Source organism: Zerene cesonia, chromosome 3, assembly GCF_012273895.1.
Source record: "Zerene cesonia ecotype Mississippi chromosome 3, Zerene_cesonia_1.1, whole genome shotgun sequence".
NCBI lineage: Eukaryota > Metazoa > Arthropoda > Insecta > Lepidoptera > Pieridae > Zerene > Zerene cesonia.
Window position 1 is genome coordinate 8,228,477 of NC_052104.1, and position 19,510 is coordinate 8,247,986.

The 19,510-nt window shown below is 33.9% G+C and overlaps 2 protein-coding genes across 3 annotated transcripts; both read right to left on the bottom strand.

Moving 5' to 3' along the window:
* Window positions 1-599: 599 nt before the first annotated feature.
* LOC119839441 lies at window positions 600-9,826 on the bottom strand. The gene is made up of 10 exons (XM_038365704.1): window positions 9,815-9,826; window positions 5,232-6,255; window positions 4,926-5,021; window positions 4,673-4,808; window positions 3,721-3,852; window positions 3,152-3,248; window positions 2,755-2,853; window positions 2,075-2,223; window positions 1,621-1,794; window positions 600-949 (listed from the first exon to the last, which is right to left on the bottom strand). Exons 1-10 carry the CDS (start codon window positions 9,824-9,826, stop codon window positions 808-810), a joined length of 2,061 nt encoding a protein of 686 aa, XP_038221632.1. The 3' UTR covers window positions 600-807.
* On the bottom strand, window positions 9,753-19,431 carry LOC119838778 (phosphopantothenate--cysteine ligase). 2 transcript variants are annotated; one of them, XM_038364891.1, is made up of 7 exons: window positions 19,154-19,270; window positions 13,702-13,859; window positions 13,089-13,317; window positions 12,366-12,580; window positions 11,790-11,975; window positions 11,587-11,689; window positions 9,753-11,024 (listed from the first exon to the last, which is right to left on the bottom strand). In XM_038364891.1, the coding sequence occupies exons 2-7, from the start codon at window positions 13,828-13,830 to the stop codon at window positions 10,945-10,947; spliced, it is 942 nt and encodes a 313-aa protein (XP_038220819.1). In that variant the 5' UTR covers window positions 13,831-13,859; window positions 19,154-19,270; the 3' UTR covers window positions 9,753-10,944. The 2 variants fall into 2 exon arrangements, with proteins under 2 accessions (XP_038220819.1, XP_038220811.1); XM_038364883.1 differs by lacking the exon at window positions 19,154-19,270 and adding an exon at window positions 19,272-19,431 and having other exon boundaries at window positions 9,754-11,024.
* Between the last annotated feature and the right edge of the window lie 79 nt (window positions 19,432-19,510).

The following is a 19,510-nucleotide window of genomic DNA, read 5'->3' on the forward strand; positions in this document are numbered from 1 at the left end:
TTACGCAAATTATCTAATTTTTTTAAACTACGTTGAAACTTTATTGCGAGGGCCTTTTTAAAATTAGGAAGTAAAAAAGAATGATTAGTTAAGTTGTAATATAGTTTAATTATATTTCAAATTGCATACTTGTACTAAAGTAGAAAATAAAATATTGTCATAGTCCAGTTCATCTAAAATGGTCGAAACCAAAATAAGTTGCATTTTTTCAATACAACCTTCTTCTACTTCTTAATAATTTATTTTTATTCCGCACATATTTTATTAAAACACTATAATGCAAAATAAAAATACATTTCAAGCGATTTTCAAAAAGCCTTAATGGGATGAAATATAATTGATATAATTTATTATTATTAATAAAAATAAGTCGGGTTTTCCTTCCTGACGCTATAACTCCAGAACGCACGAACCGATTTCCATGGTTTTGCATTCGTTGGAAAGGTCTCGAGCTCCGTGAGGTTTATAGCAAAGAACATTCGGGAAAAATTTCAACAGAAAAGTGTGAAAATCATTTTTCACATACAGCCATCTGGTGGCGAAACGGAGTTCGCCGGGTTTGCTAGTTATTATTAAATTATTTGGATGTATTTTTAATTTATAATTGGACGGGTTACAACACAATACTTTGCGAGACACACATACAAATTATGTAATAACTATGTCATTAAATAATAGAATCAAAGTTTGACTCAGAGTGCATTAACCCATTCACATGTTCGCGACGGAGCCTATGACCTCTCGCTTGCACTCATAGGAGTAACGACATTTTTGATTGTATTATTTAATGAATTGGATTATACACAATCAGCTCTGCTTTGAAATAATCAGCAATTGATCGTACTTTTTCATTTGTTTCGACGCAATTTCTACATCAACGTCAGTGAGGAAATAAGCTTCGAAGTTAGGAAGTGGGCGAAGCATGGCGTAGAGGCGCTCCGCGTATTTTCTAGAGAAATATTAAAACGTTACGAGAGTGATAAATTTCCAGGGCCAGGGCCAGCTCGCACCGGGAATGCACCACACCCCCACAGAAGACCGGCGTAAAGTAGTACTGCGTTTCGTTCGGTGAGTGGGGGAGCTGGATGTCCATGTCCTTATCCTGACTCTTCCTAGTCCTTTCCTTTATTATTCTCATTAATCGTTTCTTGATCACTTTCCAATCGGCCATCCATTTATAGAGGCGTAGAGTCTGTAATCGACCTTAAGCTTCTCCAAATGTTCATGGGCGGTGTTAGCGCTTACCATCTGGTGACCTACCAGCTCTATTACCGACGAAAGATTATATAAAAAAAAAAGTTATGAGAAGGTAAAATATGAGAGATTTTTTTATCGAATTTTTGATTCGGTTCTAAGTAATTGATTTTATTTATTAGACCAAAAGTCCAAAAAATAAACGTAACACACAATGGACATTTACAACGAGCGTAATCAAAAGCAGATATATTCAATCTGCCAGCTCAAAGCTTTTTTTTAACATGGTGTATTAATATAAATAAATAAATAAATATTATTTAACCCATTGGTTGATAACATATTCCAGTATAAGCTTGTGGCTTGTTACGAACTCTATTCTCCACAAAGGGCATAAATATTACCAAGAAGGTCGCAAAACCCCACCGTGTATCCGCACTCTTGTCGAACAGCATCTCCGCCATAGCGCGCAGCACGTGCCGGCGCGCCGCCGCTGCGGTGGGCGGCCGCGCGCGCAGCAGCTGCCGCCCGCCCTCCGCCAGCGCCGCGCACACCACCAGCAGGCGGGACGACGCCGTGCGGACTAGCGCGCTCTTGTGCCTGACGTAGAATAGTACATATACTATGTTAAATCCCTACTTAATATTATAAATGCGAAACTAAGCCTTGCGCCTATCGCTTCATTACACTTGAACTGATTTGGATAGATGGACAGATATAGCTTAAGACCCGAGTATGAACATAAGATACTTTTTATATCGGAAATTCCACGGAAACTTTGCGGGCGAAGCCGCAGGTGGAAAACTAGTTTAAAACAAATCAACGGATTTTCACATGACAATTTTGATACCAATAGCGGCCGCAAGTCATAACAACGTACCCCGTTCCATAAACGCATATAGCCGTCACAGAATGCGTTATGTCCACGCTACATACAATGTCATCTAGTGCCACATTCGCTGCCCGTCTCACCGGCCGGCAATAGCTTCCCGTCTTCACCAAAAGTATAGCCATCGCTTCATAGAAATCCTGAAAACAACTCTAGTGACGTATGAGTGACAACTATGAGTGTTGGAATCGAGCGCGCGCCGGGGAAGCTACCCCAAACCCACAGAAGACAGACGTGGAATAGTATGATTATTAAACTATACTTATTGCTATTAGAAGAAGACCTAAATGATCTTCGATGAATCAAATACAAGTTTGATAAGTCGATTTACTCGATTACCGATTAGTCAAATTGCTTTATCTTAAAAAGACATTTCCTTGCCAGAAGTGGACTTCCGCTTAGCAAATAAAACTATACACGTAATATGGACTACCGATTAGGTAATTTTTTTTATTTTCAAATGCGGGTTGCCTCGCAAGGAGGGCAGTATGTTTAATCAAACATCAAACTGAGCGTTCATTTTATACATTAAAACGGAAACTTATAGTCAGGACAGGCTTTTTATAGGTATCAGTGCTGTATTACTTATTATTATATATATGATGTGTTTGATTCTATGTGGAACTATGTCGAAGAAATCACGAAAATCACGAAATAACTAAAGCGCTTACCGGTTTCTTAGTGTAGTTTGTATTCTTCAAGATTTCCGCGAGTGTCTGACAGGCCGCCCGTGACACTTGCGTGCGAGGCGACTCTACGTGTACTGTAACCTTATATTGATAAAAGGGTTTTAGTTCAACCGGCTTCCAAAAAAGAAGTAGGTCCGTCTGTTTGTATGTTTTTTTGTATGTATTATTTAAAATTGTTATGGACAAAATGTTTACTCGATGTCAAAGCTACAAATGGGCACTCAAAATAATTATACATGACAAGAATTAATATTTAATTATTATGAGCACTATCCACTCATCTATTTGAAATCAGTTTGACTGGCAGCAGATGGCTGTGAATGCTAAACTTTTTTATTTTAAATTTCTTTTTTAAAACACTGGTTAAAATCTCAATCACCTGTCGAAGCAGATCAGCAATTCGGGTTTCCGAGATAACGGACCAAAATTTGTCCAACACTTTTGGCAAGTCTTCTAACGTTTCTAAAGCTTGGCACCTGAAATGCTTAATTCATTAGCAATTAACGCGGCGATATATGTGAAGCTTCCTATTATAATACCACAAAACGAAATATAACGAAAAAGGAATATATAACCGGGAATTTAGTAAACACTGCCGCTATCGATTTATTTGTTTTTAGAGTGTATCTTTGTAGATCGCATTATCGGAATGTAAGATTTGGTTCATATTTTCATGTTCTGTGTGTGATTTTCGAAACAACTATTCTGTATTTAGAAATTAGAAAAGGGAGACACGTCTCCCCGTGACCACGCTCGCTGTAAAGTGTTCGAAACGTCGGGTTAATAATATAATGAATAAATCGCGTTTAAAATCCATTGAAAAGTTTTTAATTTCTAAATGTATAATACTCGCGTGAAACCAAACACAAGAAAATACAACTATTCTGTACTTACAACTACTGAAACAATTTCAACGAACAGCAACACGCAAAACCTTTAAAATATTACCAAGAATTAATTTGAAGTCGCCTCTTCAGCTCGGCACAAAGGGCATCGCAACCTCTCTCAGCTGTGTCGCTCAATTTTGAATCATCCGGTGAGCAGGTACTCCTAGGAGAGGCACTCCTGCTACTCTCTACCCTATATTAATAAAATATTTAGAACTATCAAGTTTATGGGACGCAATGAGATATTTGGATGTGCAAGCTGGTGATAAATCTATGTACCTTGCACGATTGTAATATTATTTCGCCATTGATGATAGATCGATCTTCAAAAGCTACTTGATATAGTTAGGAGATATGTTATAATTTATGATATGTTACTTTCCACAGACCCTTTATACATATAAGACGATGCCTAATTTTCAACTAACAGTTTTGCATTAGGCAAGTATTTTATGTAGATAGATTTAGCTAAAGCTGTCTTGCACATATGTACATGTTACATATGGGCATTAGTTATAAAATCAAGCCATTATAAATAAAGAGATTATTAGTAGACACTAGATGATTTTTTATGGGACTAACATTTCTTCCCTAATTTACATCGATTTGTAAAATACTAGTTTTCCGCCCGTGGTTCGACCGAGTTAAAAGAAAAGGATGGACCGTCCCGGGATTTTATTCGCATAGTTTCCGTTCCTGTGGGATTGCCGATATAGAATGTATCCTTTGTGTTTCTGAGGAATGAAACTTAATTTGTACCAAATTTCATCAGTTAAATGGTTTAGGCGTAAAATAGCGGTAGAAAGACAGAGTTACTTTTACATCTATAATATTACTAGTCGAGTCTACAGTTCCGCCCCGCCCATTCACCAGTGGTACATATATAGTCTACAGCACTCAGGTGTCACAAACATATCGAACGTCGAAAGAACTTTTGAAATCGGTGCGGTAGTTCCTACGTTCAGCTTATTTAAACAAAGAACTTCTCAGTACATTATTTAGTAAAGACATACCTCTGTCGTCTCTGGTTAATCTTCAGCTCTCTGATTCTGCCTTTTATACTGATTGTATCACTATAATTTTCAGATTGCAATTCTTTGCTTCGCTTCACCTCTTTCGTGTCCATACCGGCTTTTTTAAATGGACCCTCTATGTGAATTGGTGGTAACTGAATTGAATCGTTATGTAGCGTTGAATCTAATAAATAAATTACTTAATTACCGTTGGTATTTTGAGTTTTACGTTTGAATTATCGTTTATACTTACCGATTTTGTCATTAATAAAATGACTCTCTCCAGACGCTAAGCCCTTGGTATCTATTTCCCATCTATTGAACGGTTTGCCTCTAAAATCTTCAGCCACTAAAGGAAGTGTGTTATTTTTAATCAATTTATTAGATCCATTTGAAAATAAAAAGTTTAACGGGCTGTTGGGACATGAGAAATTATTTCCAATTGGTGGTAGTCTGAAGTTGTCTTTTTCTTCTGCATCATCGGGGTCATGTGTAATTTTAAACAATTTATTTTTAAATTGATCATTGTTTTCATGAGGTCTATTAAGCGTGCGCAAACTTGAAGAGATATCCGTCATGCCATCGACTTTTAAATTAGTTTCTTCTGTTACTGGAGTTAAAATGCCAACATTTGGTATCACTGACTGCATATCACTTTCTAGTTGAGGAGGTGGATTTACGCTATGAGATAATTTATTATAAAGCTCTTCAATATCATTATCTATAGATTTCGGAACATCACTAGCTACGCTCAGTTTATCTTGACTGCGCTCAGTTTCCGCACGGTAATTATTTTCTATCAACGAATCCTCTTCCATATCAGAATATTTTGACGTTTCAAATTCACTTGAATTTTCATATTGCGTTATGTTCACTTCATCGCTCGAACTTTCCTGAGATAAGTCATCGATAAATTTGATAATTTTGTCTTTAGACGTCTCATCTGTAAGGTAATCTTTAGACAGGTCTGCCTCGTTTTCGGAATTTCTAATAACGGAAGATTTATCCTCTAGACCGGTGGCTGTGAAGTGTTTGGGAATTATAGAATTATATACTAGAGCATTGCTTGTAGGAAAAAAGGAATTATCTCCTACTACACGTATATGGTACTCAACAGTTCTGTTTTCTGTAAAAGATAGAATTGAGGTTTGTGTCTCCAATGTATTCTGTTCGCTAAGTTTTACAGGACTTGTCCTTTTTTCATTCTGGGCTAGTTCAAATATGGTTTTGCTAGTCTGCGTGAAAATTTCCTGAGCTACTATAGAGCATTGATGCGAGCTTGATCCAACTGATCTATCGACTATGCTTGGTACATTTTTATGAATAATTTTATCTTGTTTTACTTTTGTTCGCGTTGCTGCTTTATCTTTAAGGTCAATTGTGCCTTCTAATTGATCAATTTGGAATGTTTTTTCACTATCATCACTGTCATCACATTCTATAACATATGTTTCTTTACTTGAAGAGTTATTTCTGTCTGAACTGCTGTCAGTGAAGTCGAAAGAGTACACGTTTGATATGGTTACACTTTTTTGTGAGTCTGTATAATTTATTTCGCCAACGATGTCTTCGATTTCATCATCCTGTGGATTAATATATATATAGACTAACCCATTATTAGTACCTACGTGAATTTATTCAGTCTCTTAAGGTGAAACGTTACTTACCATGTTCGTAGAATTTGGAACAAAAATACATTAAAATTATAACATCACGACATAGTGTAACCAGTCGTGTACATAAATTTATCTAATTTACATGCAATTCTGACAGGCCATGACGCCGGGAATGCGAAAGCTTACAATGACATAATATTGTCATTATAAAGCGGATCATCAGGTAGTTTTTATTCGACAAGCTTTAGTCTATAGCAGCCATTGCCCTGCGATGATTTTCTAAGGTTTTTGTTATGGAGGGGGTGTAATTACTCCAATTTGCCTATATTTATATAATTGACTAGCCGCGTTTTGCGGTGTCACCCTAGAAAATGAGTTCTTCCTTTTTATCCTAATGTATCCGTGGCAATACTATATAAAATAACTCACTCCCGACGGTATCGAAATCTAATTCAATCGAACTAGATTCGATTGAACGCAGAATTGAATACTCTTACTATATAGTAAGAGTATTCAAGAGTATATACTCTTGAAACTAAAACATTATTGAAAACAAATTCAACATCGTATCAATTTCGATGGCAAGGATCCTGCGCAGAGATAATCCCTAACAGACACACAGCAATATGTATTTATTCATGTACCGCGTATACATCTATATTGTAGTCCAAGTATTTAGTTGACTTCAAAGAAAAAATGAATTTCTCAATTCGACTAGATGGGTGAATTTTTTTTGATGATTCTTTTTTTTATAAGCACAACATCCACACACCATTTAAATATTGTTTAGTTCTGACAATTGGCGGTTTTACTGATTGTTAAAATATTTATATATTGGTAGAGACTAGTTGCTCACCGCACCTCCAAATCGATGCTAAGACGTCCAAAAGAATATAATTCAAAACAGTTAAGCCTTTTTTAAATATTAAAATTACATAATGTGATGTAGAAAACAAAAAAAAAACATTTTTTTACATTACCTATGGGTAATAAGAAAATAATTTTTATGACTTTTTTTACGTTTTGTTTTACTTTCCATTACTAATATGTATCGTATACAAACGAAATGACAGGTTAAGAGAAACAAACTACTGGTTTGTAAAATAAAACAATTTATTTCAAACAGATTATATTTGTTTTATGTCTAGAATCAGAACATACATTACTTAACAAGAGTCACAAACATCTATATAAATACCCTTCAATATCCAATAAATATATTTTATAAAACTAAGTAATACACTGTAACATTTAACTTATCACTAAACATCTCTGGCTGTAAAACCATCACTTAAAACCGTTCCAAATTTAAACTGATAAAATAATATAATTAAAAAAAAAAACATTTTTTTTATTCCTACATAATATAACTTTAATTGTTCTAGAACTCTCGGACACATGTACCAGAACGTATAAACTGTTCCATTAAATAATTATCATCCGTCTCACTTGCGCTATAATATCTCTTTCTCTTTTACTCTGAAGCGAAACCGTTACTATTGAGTCACCATATTATAAGAGATTGAGGTAAATCTAAATGATTGTTTGTTCAGCATTTACAGTAAAAATGTATTGAAATATATAATTAATAATATAATTTTGTCAATTCATATTAAACAATGAATTAGGAATTAAACGAAACATAAAATTTACCTCACTATAAAACCTTAAATGCACTTGATATGTAATTATGGTCACAATAAGGTGTAAACACTAATATCCAAAACATTATAATATCGTGATGAATAAATACAATTCAATAATAACCATTTTGTTCTCTATAAATCCACTGAAATAAGTTTACAACAGAAATATTTTTCCACGAATCATCAATCACATCCAGTCCTTATATATATGCCACCGTGTTATTGGGAGCAGTGTTACTTTCATATTTGTCTAGAGATACTATAAAATGCCAAAGATTTGCGCACTTAGTTCTGTCCGGTTGTGTTTTGTTTTAATTCTGTGATTTACGAAACAAATATAGGAAACCATAGCCAAAATTGGGTAACTTTAAAACGATTTTATCTGCATCTCAACGTAACCGTATATAGCGTTTTTTGCGGGCTGTATACTTCTTATGATACCTTCTTAATCGTCTCATACTCTGTCGTTAGTTTTTAACGAACTGAATGATTCTACAAATGCAGATTATACAGTGGATCTATTACACTTATAAATTTCACGTCGTACATTTTATCCGAGTATTATATTAAGATGTAGACATCGGATATAAAACTATTAATCCTTTTATTTATACCTTTCGAACGAGACTGGATCTCACCGTGACCACGCTGTAAAGTTAATAATAAATATAATGCACAAATCATGTTTTAAATCCGTATTTCTTTTAATATCGATTTTTACGTTAAGTAACTGGAGAGAAATCTCTTATGATTGAATATCCAATCATGAGGTTATGATTTAAATCTACGGTACATTTCCAAATGGCTTCTAAACAATGTTTCCTCGACATTTCGTAACAGCGTTCCCAACAATACGGTAAATACGATTTATACACACAGTAAACACGTAACAAACATATAAAATCTATACATTACACCTAAAGGGCACGAGAGATTACATTTGAAACGTTTAAATATAATTTGTAAAAAGGTATACTTACGACAATATACCGGGTGTAATACCCAATGGTCCGTAAAGGGACATTTAACTAACACAATTAGTCAATAAGTCGTTAATATTAAGATTTTATTATTTAATTTCTATAAGAGAACATTCCAAAAATTTTTTTCTAAGACTGCTTATGATGACTGAAAAGTGTAAACAGATTTGGATGGGATATAGCCTTGTAGACATGATAAAGACTAGTTAACATAGCTGCAGTGTTCTTGAATAACGTATTTTATTAACATCAACTGCAAGGCTAAAAATGGAAAAGAGCGGTAAATTGTGCCCTAACATTTTAAACTATCTTTCGTAACAACTTATTCTTTGTAATGTCAAAAAAAAAAACTTACGGCAACATTCGTAGCTAATTAGTAGTAATTATCATTCACTTTATTTATTCGAGTCTTAAAAAAAAATGGGTCTTACAAATTTTTAAGTAGATATGAGATAGCAGTGTTTTCATCATAGCGGCATTATAAAAAATGCCGAGCGTTTGTAAACTATTGACGCGTCTTATACACGGTTAAATGATACAATTAATCTGCGACATATACATACCTTGAAGAATAGTATAAACAGAAAGACAGACGTAAAATATAAAAAAAAATGCAAAATTTTTTACACGTCGGTCTATATTCTCTCTAAAAAAGACAATAACTAAAACGCAATTATCGTCAAAATTAGTTTTCAAACGGAGCAATTACAAAATTGAACACAAAATATTATATATGTGTGTGATAACAACGCTTGGAAAACTCACACAAATCAAGAGAGACGTTTCCAAGAGGCTTGAGAATCTGCAAACTGCATTATAAGATACCTTTTATCATCATATTCTTTAAAAGTACCATACTTTTCAAATGTAGAACAACCCTCAAAATAAAGAAAACCTCACATTCGACTCCATAACTATACGATTTCTTACGGTTTTCTTATTTTTTTGCACAGCCCTCTAAGAAAACAATCATCTCGTTAAGCTCATTCAGAGACTGTCCATTTTAAACACTTTAATCCGAAACTATGACGATAAACATGGTCTATCGAAAATATGTGTGAATTTTAATGAAAATTTGGCGAATTCATATTTCATGGAAAATGTTAACAACCTGAGAGAACCCTGAATCTATGAGTACAACACGTTAAGAGGAAGAAGACGTTGGTAGTAACTACAGATTAAACGAAACATAGACTACAGAAGAACTACAAATAAATATTATTATCCTTGTCAATCCCAGACTTGAACAGTCACAATCTAATCTATCTGTAATCTCCCTATTACACTGTTAGAAAGAAAGATTACAGAAGAATTTGAATGAACCTACAAAAACGATCAATATGTTTATGAAACCATAGACATATAGTGTATTAAAAAATAGAAATTTTGTTAAAGCATTTAACACTTTTATAATGTAGTTTGTTTATTTTAATCTGTAGTTATGTAAAAAGAGAAGACATACACTTTTCACCTCCACACTTAGACACTTAACACTAACACTGCACTTTCAATTTCCATGTTACTTTATCAGTCATTTTTTAAGTACTTCATTTTGGGTATGCCGTGGGAGTTTCAAATCTTACAATATGAATCTCTTTGTATACGAAAAAATTCACTCAAATCACACGCCAAGTATGTGAATACGGCGATAGCGATTTTATTTGATAGTAAAAACAAATGAAAATTATATTCAAATTAAGCATAAAAGACAATTCAGCAAATAAAAAAATAAATAAATAAAGAACATTTAAATTTAGACATATTAAAGTAAATTATGAAAACTCTAATGCTTACCGTAGTTCAATAAAAATCATAAAGCCTGTATTAAAAGAAAAGTATCAAGTAAAAAAGAACAAATCGAACATGCCAGTATCGAAAAAAATCTACATCCAAAGCCAGTTCCAATTAAAAAAAAAAGCTCATGTACCACAGCGCGTTTCATTTTCGAAAAATAAAAAAAGAACACTCCGTTCCCGGCAACCCCCCGCCTAGTCGACCAGGTACAGTCTCGCTAGACGGCCGGCCGCGGCTCAGCGCGCGCCGCGTGACGTCACGTGCGCGCCGTGCAGCCGGATTATCTCCTCCACAATCGGCGCTTCTATGTCCACGCCTGGAACGACCGGGATGTTTAGATTATAATTAAATTTATAATTAGTCGAATAATATGGTCTCACAAAAATGTAATATGAGAGTTTGCAAGATGGACTACAGACAGCCAGTGCAAATTCACACATTTTTTATATATTTACTTGTACGTTTAAATGAAATTAAAGGATAATATTTAAAGAAAGGTGAAGAAATTGAAGTATTTTTATGATTAAAGTGTATAATCATTTTTCTCAAGTCGCATTTTTTTTCTAATCAATCTTTCTGTTGAATAGTTTTTAGCTAAATCGGTTCGATGATGGCATATTCGAATTTATATAATACTAGCTGTAACCCGTGGCGTCACTCACGTGGTACCCGGGTAAAAAGTAACCTATGTGCAAATCCAGACAATAATCCATCTGTGTACCAAATTTCATACAGATACGATATGCTGTTTTCGCGTGAAAGAGCAACAAACATCCATCCATCCGCACTTACAAACTTCTCCGTTTATATATAGTAGGATCTAAAAATTATAGATTACAATCTAATATGAATAAAGAATCGAGTATCAAAAAATGTACCTGCGTGAACTTCTTCTCTGGTGAGGACGATTTCTTGGTTAGCCTCCTTCGTCACAACGACCACCCGCTGGTGCCTCGTTTGCAACATATTGGCGATTACCACCTTAAAAAAATGAACACTTTAATAAGTATGTCATTTAAAAAAATTAATATCTTCTTACAGAGAAGCAACAATACTCTTGGTAGAAGTGTAGAATACTCACTTTATGCTTATACTTTTCCAAGGCAGCTCTTGCTTTAGGTATAAGAAGGTTTTCATCGGTTTCTAGCTTAAATGAGATGACGAAGGCGTTGGGCACCCACAAGTTAACAAGTGGAGCTAACATTTTAGGCACAAGGTGTAAGTGAATCACGGGGGCTCCGCTTTCCGATTGCATTTTATGGGTGGGCTGGAATATAAAAAAAATATTTGAATAAAATTTGTATTGTTCATTAATTATAGCTATGAGATTGATCGATTGTACTGTTTAAGTTTTATTTAGAAGCTTTAAAATCCTGCGAACATGTATTATAATTTAATGGTTTCAGGGCATACTAAAAGATAACAGAGAATCTTTAACAAATTTTTGAGCGTACAAAATGCCTAATATCGTTGAAATTTCAAGGAAATCTTTTAAAATCAAGCTTAAATAAATTATTAGATAAATACAGTTAATCGATAATTTTCAACAAGAAAATGTATTTTTTTTTCACATCTTCTTCTAGTCAATAAGCTTAAGAACTCAAATAGTATAGTCATAGTAAAAACTGAATGGGGATGAAATCCTTATGACACTTACAATACTATCCTTCGGTATATAGAAGTCCGAAACCGCCGCGGCCAAGTACAACAAGGCCCTTGGCCCAGACTTGGCGAGCACTTCGCAAGCCGCGCGCAACAGCCAAAAGTACTCGGACACGGTTGTGAACGCTATGTGCAAGATGGCGCCCGCCGCGTGCGCAGCTTGGTAACGGGACAGTACTGGCGCCAGTGCGAACACACTGTCCTGTTTTACTGAAAATTTGGGATATGTCTTGAGATTATATTATGGTTATTATGGTACGCTAATAATGTAGCTGATAGTGCTTTGTGACGTTTCGTACATTATTTGTCATTTTACAAAAAGAACCAGAAGTTGTGAATCCTGCCTCTGATTGATCGACCACCACCTAACAGATCAAAATCGTCTTTAAAAGTTGTAATTTTTACTTTTTAAATATACACTTATATTATAATATAACATTATGATAGCGATATTTGTAACAACACCAAACAAGAAATATATAAAATGGCTGCGTAATTACTATTATGAGTTGTATACATTCAATTCGATGAAATCAGTAAATAACCTAACCTCTATAGTCTAGGTAACAGTGCTACTTCAGTCTAAAAAACTGAGTGTAGTATTCAAATTTTATTTAGCATATATTGAAGTTTATTTATCCCATCACAACACGAGCGTGCCCGTAAAGGTCCTTGGCATTTCTACACTTTGTTATCATGAATCATAAGCTATCCTCACCTCTAATTGTAGTATTATTAGCCTGTTCCTGAATCTCTAGCATATCGAGCAACTTGGGCCCATTGAAGTGCCTCGTGAAAGGTTCCAGAGACTTCTGTCGATGCATAAAGATCACCGCGTAACCTTGTTCCAGGAAATATTCCGCTGATGCTGCACCACGTTTGCCGGCACTGAAGTTGTCTACGAATCTCACGGTGTTGTGTTCTAGCGGTACTGTGGTACCACCGGACTGGGGGCAGGTAAATAAACGATCATGGTGGATGAAATAGATCGATTTTGGGATTGCATGTGTTAAAATCAACCCTATGTCACCCAAAAAACTGCTTAGTTTGTTTGCACACAAGATATGAGATCGTTTATATGAAAAATTTGTGTGGCGTGAGTAGCAGAAATGTGTATGATAATAATGTCCACTTATTTTAATCATTATTCGCATTAAGGTACTTGAAGTTAATTAGTTTATATTCTTGTGTCACACGTGATCTCAGCTATACATAGCCAGTAACATTAGGTGGGCCTTCAATACATTAATTTGAGTGTAAAGTTTTTGTCCAACCACCACAAATCACAGAAGTCGAATGATTAAAAAAAAAGGTGAAAACAAAATACTCACAGTGACAAGTACTATCTTGTGTCCCTGTCTGTCGTGCCGCTCACAAAACTCTTTTAGAAGCGAACGATTATCCTCAAAATCAGTGGGCGGCAGATGCGTCGCGAAAAACTCCTCCCAAGATCCGCTCATTTTCAATGATTTCTTATTTTCCAAATATTCTGTGGACAAATTGATATCAATCCAGGATTGAAATATGTGTTTCAAGAAACTTATTACATTCGTTTCGCAGTATCAAAATGTCATCGCAGTATAATTACTGCTGATTTCTTATGAATAAATCCTTTAATTCTTTTTCATTTGCTGTTTTATTTAAGTTGTGGTGAAAAACAATTGTAGAAATTTTAGACTTTACACATACAATTAATAATATAACAGCAATATGTGATTTATTCATTGCCGGCCTCCTACAAAACCATAGTATTTTTTTAATATGATGTCATGCTGAGAGCTAACAAAGATCTCCAGCTAAAACGAAATCAGTCCAGACAAACGATAAAACAATGCCACATAAAGTCAGCACGATTTCCATCGTTTATCTAACCGTTTAGTCTTTTGTGCTTTATTCAACCGACACTGCTTTTATGGCTTAACAAGGTGTAGTCTACATAATAAATGAGCACACACTGCCACGTTGTTGCCTCTGTAGCCATTGTTTATGTACCTTTATTAATCGGCATAGCGTTAAGGTCCTGTACTCTTGTATGACTTAAGATTTTTCTGATCGTATTATATTTGTTGGGATCAATATGTATATACAATTTATGTCAGTATGTTATCGCGCCGTAACCTTTGATAACAACGCCAAAACCATGCTATGTACTGAGAACCTTCGTTAGTTATTAAATAAAAAAACGTGAAAAAGAATGCATTTAATTTGTATAAGGTATACACAGTGAATATAACAAATTGTTTTTTTTTTTAATAATAAAGTCTTTATTAAAACTGTTAAATACATACAATTATATTGGTAGAAACGAAAGCCTGTTTATGTGAACTTAAAAAGAGTCGTGCAAAAAATTTATGAAGTTACTGTCCATTCTGTAGTAATCGTATAAATACATAGGTTATATGTATTTTTAGAAACTTGGGCGTTGGCTTCGAAGCTTAGAATTAGGTCTGTTACGTGCCTATGGTAAACAGGGCGAGGTCTGCCTTGACCTAATACATTTAATGCTATCCTGCCAATTTTGTAAATCCGAAAGTTTATCGAGGTTTTTGATGTTGTGGCCAATTAGTTCAAGAAAAGAGGGTTAAAAATGTGATGCTGGGCTAACTGTGACTGACTATGGTAGTTTGAATTTTAAGAATATTGGCATTTTTTATGTGATTACTCTATCATAGCAGTGCTTGATATCATTCAGGCCGCTTAACGGCGCCGCGATAAATAAGATAGGCCCTTAATTAAATGGTTGATTTAGTTAATGACGTTAAGAGAGTGATATGTAGATATTTACTATTCTTTAATACAAACATTGAGAGGATTCAACTTAACTTTAGCAGATTATCACGTAGAATAGCATAAAGATTATCCGATTACGAAGCAAACGAAGACAACCCACAAACTGAAAGGCGTATATTGTTCTTTTGTTTCGTTCGTCCTCAAAGAAAACATTCCACTATTCTTGAATAGAAAGAAAAAAAAACATTCATAGATTTCAGAAAGTTTTTGCCCTGCCCGGGAATCGAACCGACTAAAATGATGGTTCAATTTCCAAGGGTAGTAAGCCAATTTTCAGACGTCTTTGAACACAGTTTTCTTTCTTTTTTAAATAATGGAATATTTCCTTTGAGTAAAATTTTCTAATCTAACTCACTATAAAGAGCTTTTTGAGGAGGTATAACAAAATTCCATCTTGTATATGATATCTGTAGAATCGTTTCTTACTAATTACGAGTCAGTAATATTTAAAGATCTGCTTATATTTCCGCATTGATAGCGAAACTTAACGAGTTTGTGAGTATTCAGCTAATAGGATTGAGGTCATATCGTAATTTGATAGCATTTCACTGGCCACGCGTTAATAGCTGCCCTAATTATGTGAGGCTTCTACTTAATTAAGCTGAGACGCAATTCGGGATATTAAAAGGAACTTTTTACGAGATACCTGTAGCTATAGCCTATATATTATTGGGTTAACAAGTATATTTTACGTCTTGGCCTAAATAGTACGTTATGGTTGGGTTTCATGGAAGTTTTACGATTAATAAGGATAGGTAATATTTTCTTATGCCGTGTGCCCCTAAGCATAAAAACGTGATGATACAATAAGACAAAAATCCTGATAAATACATAATGATGTAAACTCAACACGCAGACGCTAAATGCTGATCAAATTATATTAAAGTAGGTAACATACATAATTTTTGTGTCCTAGTCGGCAACTAGTAGGTCGCCTGATGATAAGCGTTATCATCGCCTACTAACATTTGGCTGTATTGCCGACTTTGAAAGACAATGGATAAAGAAAGAGAAAGAGATTAAATCTCATCAATCCCTAAGGAAGAAAGGAAAGGAAGGCCAAAGCGCAAGGTTAAGGTAAAACATATGGGCCTTAGGCACCTCCCCGATCGTACAAAACACCGTAGCATTATCATGCCATTATTTCACCTCTGCTATATAGCCATAGCTACTTCTACTCACCCTCCAACAATAAACGAACGAAAGAACGAGTTTCAGTTAAAATTATGAAATTATATTATACTCAGTCGCGTTTGCTTATTATATATATCCTGTCCAGAGTCGACCAAATACGCGATTTAGGAATACATTTTTGCAAGGCTCTAATATTAAGTGCATATGTTTTGGCTCTGTGTCAAAGAGCTTATAAAACCTTCGGGTTTATCGTTAGGCAATCAGCGAGTTAGTGAAAGAAACACTATAGAAAAATCTCGCCGATTGTGAATGTAAGTTACCGCATTTTGCGGCAATGAAACGAAAGGATATCCTTTTTAACAATTAGTATTATTAATTATAAATGCGTCAGTATGAAACTCTATCTGTAATCTGTAACTTGATGCTTGTGAATAGGATAATTAAGTGCGACTGACATGCGATAAATTGACGTGCACGCGAGGGAACCCTTGGGCGGAAAGCTAGTTGATAATAACGCAACACGATAGACCTGTCTTTTAATAAATTTTGATTCATAATTTAAATGCGACAGTTTTTCATCCTTTAACAGGGCAACAATCATTGTAATTTTTATGCGATATTATCAATGATGACGGTAGTTCGATTTTTCAAATGATACCTCTAAAAAGAATTAAATTTTTGTACTTATATGTTGCTGCCTTTAATCTAGGTTCCATACATTCAAATACAAATTGAGTTCAATGTAACATAGTATTGTGTTTTTCAAGAAGAACTAAGGTTTTACTTCACTACATAGTATAAAGCAGTCGCTTCCCGCGTCTGTATATATATTGTATGTACGCTTATATCTTTTAAACTATCCAACGGATTTAATGGGGTTTTATTTAATTGATAGAGTGATTCAAGATGAGGGGCTATATGTATAATAACATCTATTAACCTACTCCCGATTTAACGTGTGCGAAACCGCGGGCAAAAGACATTATTTTTATAATTTACAAGTGCCTTAATTTGATTATTGGAGTGAATTAAATCAAACTGAGTGAGTTTTGGTAAAAATTCTTGCATCATATTATAATGTAAGAAATTTAGTTATTTGAACTCTTTCTTATCTGTATAGATAGTTATCTGAAAAAAAAAACACTTGGTGTCTCACCAATAGTTATATTTTTGTGTGTGTTTTTCACGAGGAAATTTACCGACGGTGTAGTCCACAAATGATGGTCCACATAAATTAAAAATGTTTATTAAATTAAATTAAAATTAGTACTTACGTAAAATGGTGGGAAAAGTTAATTGAATTTGCATAGGTCAGTTACGTAATATTTTGGGTTAGAATCTATTATACGTTATGCAGTCATAAGCTATGTCAAATAAGATAAGATTGATGTATATTGACATGTGTATAGATGTCACAAGAGAATCTTCCAAGAAAAATTACATGATAGATGATATAAATCAATGTTTTTGGTTTTTTTGGTTGAATGATATGATTTCCTGGAAGAAATTTCTGTAAACTGATAAGCCTGTCAGTACTAAGACACAATTTATGTTCTTAGATTTACCCTATTTATATACATATTTTTGATGAGTATACTCTTATTGTAAATGCTGAAGTTCATAAGTATGGATGGATCCTTTTACTCTTTCATGTATAAACAACTGAATGGATTTAAATGAAACTTTACATTAATACAGATTATACATCAGGATAAGACTTGAGCTATATAAATACTATTTCTATTGCCCGTGAGTTTGTCTATGGATCAACTCACGCGTCGCAGCTAGTATAAAATAAATACAGTAAGAGCTGGTAAGTTGATAAGCAATTTTAAATACTATTTTCATGTTTTAATTGATAACATTAACCTGAAGAGTTAATTTGATTATACTAATCTTCAAAGTGTTATGTTTTTTAATCATTATTTACATATTTACTTACAAAGACATTTAATTTTTAGTTTTATAGCATTGAAATGCTTTATAAATTAGAAATTTTGAAAGAATAGAAAAAATTTTTTGATCCTGCCTCGTGATCAAATTTTTTCTATTCTTTCAAAATTTCTTACAAAGACATTGCAGATTTATTGTATGAAGTTTACATATTTATGACTTCACAATGGAGTATACAAAAATATATGGCAAGAAGCAGTGTGCTCACAGTAAAGGTAGATAAGGTGTGATGTGCATGCTTACAAAAATTATTAATGCCAAAGTGTGTTTATTTATTGTACTAGAGAATGGCATAGTCTTAAGACAATATGGGCTTGAACCTAGATATTTTACTGTGGTGAAATATCTCATTTCCATGGGAATTTCTTGTTATTGTACAGGTGAAAAGCTAATATTGTTGTATTTAACAAGAATTACAAGTTATAAGGAAGGTAGAAACTATTGCAGTAATAAAATAATAAAAAATATCATGTTATGTTTACATAGATTCAGTTACAACATAGCCTGTAAATAATCATAAATGTGTGTTTATTGAACTACCGGATCTAGAATAAATTTGCACTACAATGACAGAAGTACTTAGATGTAATATACATGAAAAATAAAGTTAGATGTATACTTACTGGGTTTCCGCTGTATACAACGACATTAAACATTTACCACTGTTATGAAAATGAATATACTTACAAGGATAAAAAAAATGTATTATAAAGGAAAAACACAGTATACCACAACAAAAAAATTTGCAGTTTACGTTCATGATTTTTATGTAACTGGATTTGTCTAAAAATAATTCAATTACAGTTAGATCTTATCTTAAGGACTCTGAGATCATCGGGTTAAACGTGAGATATTTACTTACACGATAATTATTTAATAGAAAGTTACACAAGTATTTCGAAATACCTTGATAAGAATAGAAATACGACCTATGAACCGGTGCAAATATCACTAGTTTAAAGTAAAAATCAATGGATTGCCTGCATTGTCACTTCACTGCTAACCTAAGAATAAGATGTCGTACCTACGAAAACGTCTTATTTAGCACTCTTGTGGCTTCCCTGATCACACGTAATATTTCACGATTTATAATAAATAATAATGAAGACCAATGCTAAAGCAATATTACAGCAACGAGACTGTTGTTAGAGGTCGATTTGTGATTTGAGTTTTGATGAAGTTTATTCAATTTCATACGTCAATGCCAGTTGTCAAACTCAAAGTCAGCTGTCACTTAAGGGCATTTTTTTTATCTGTTATGGT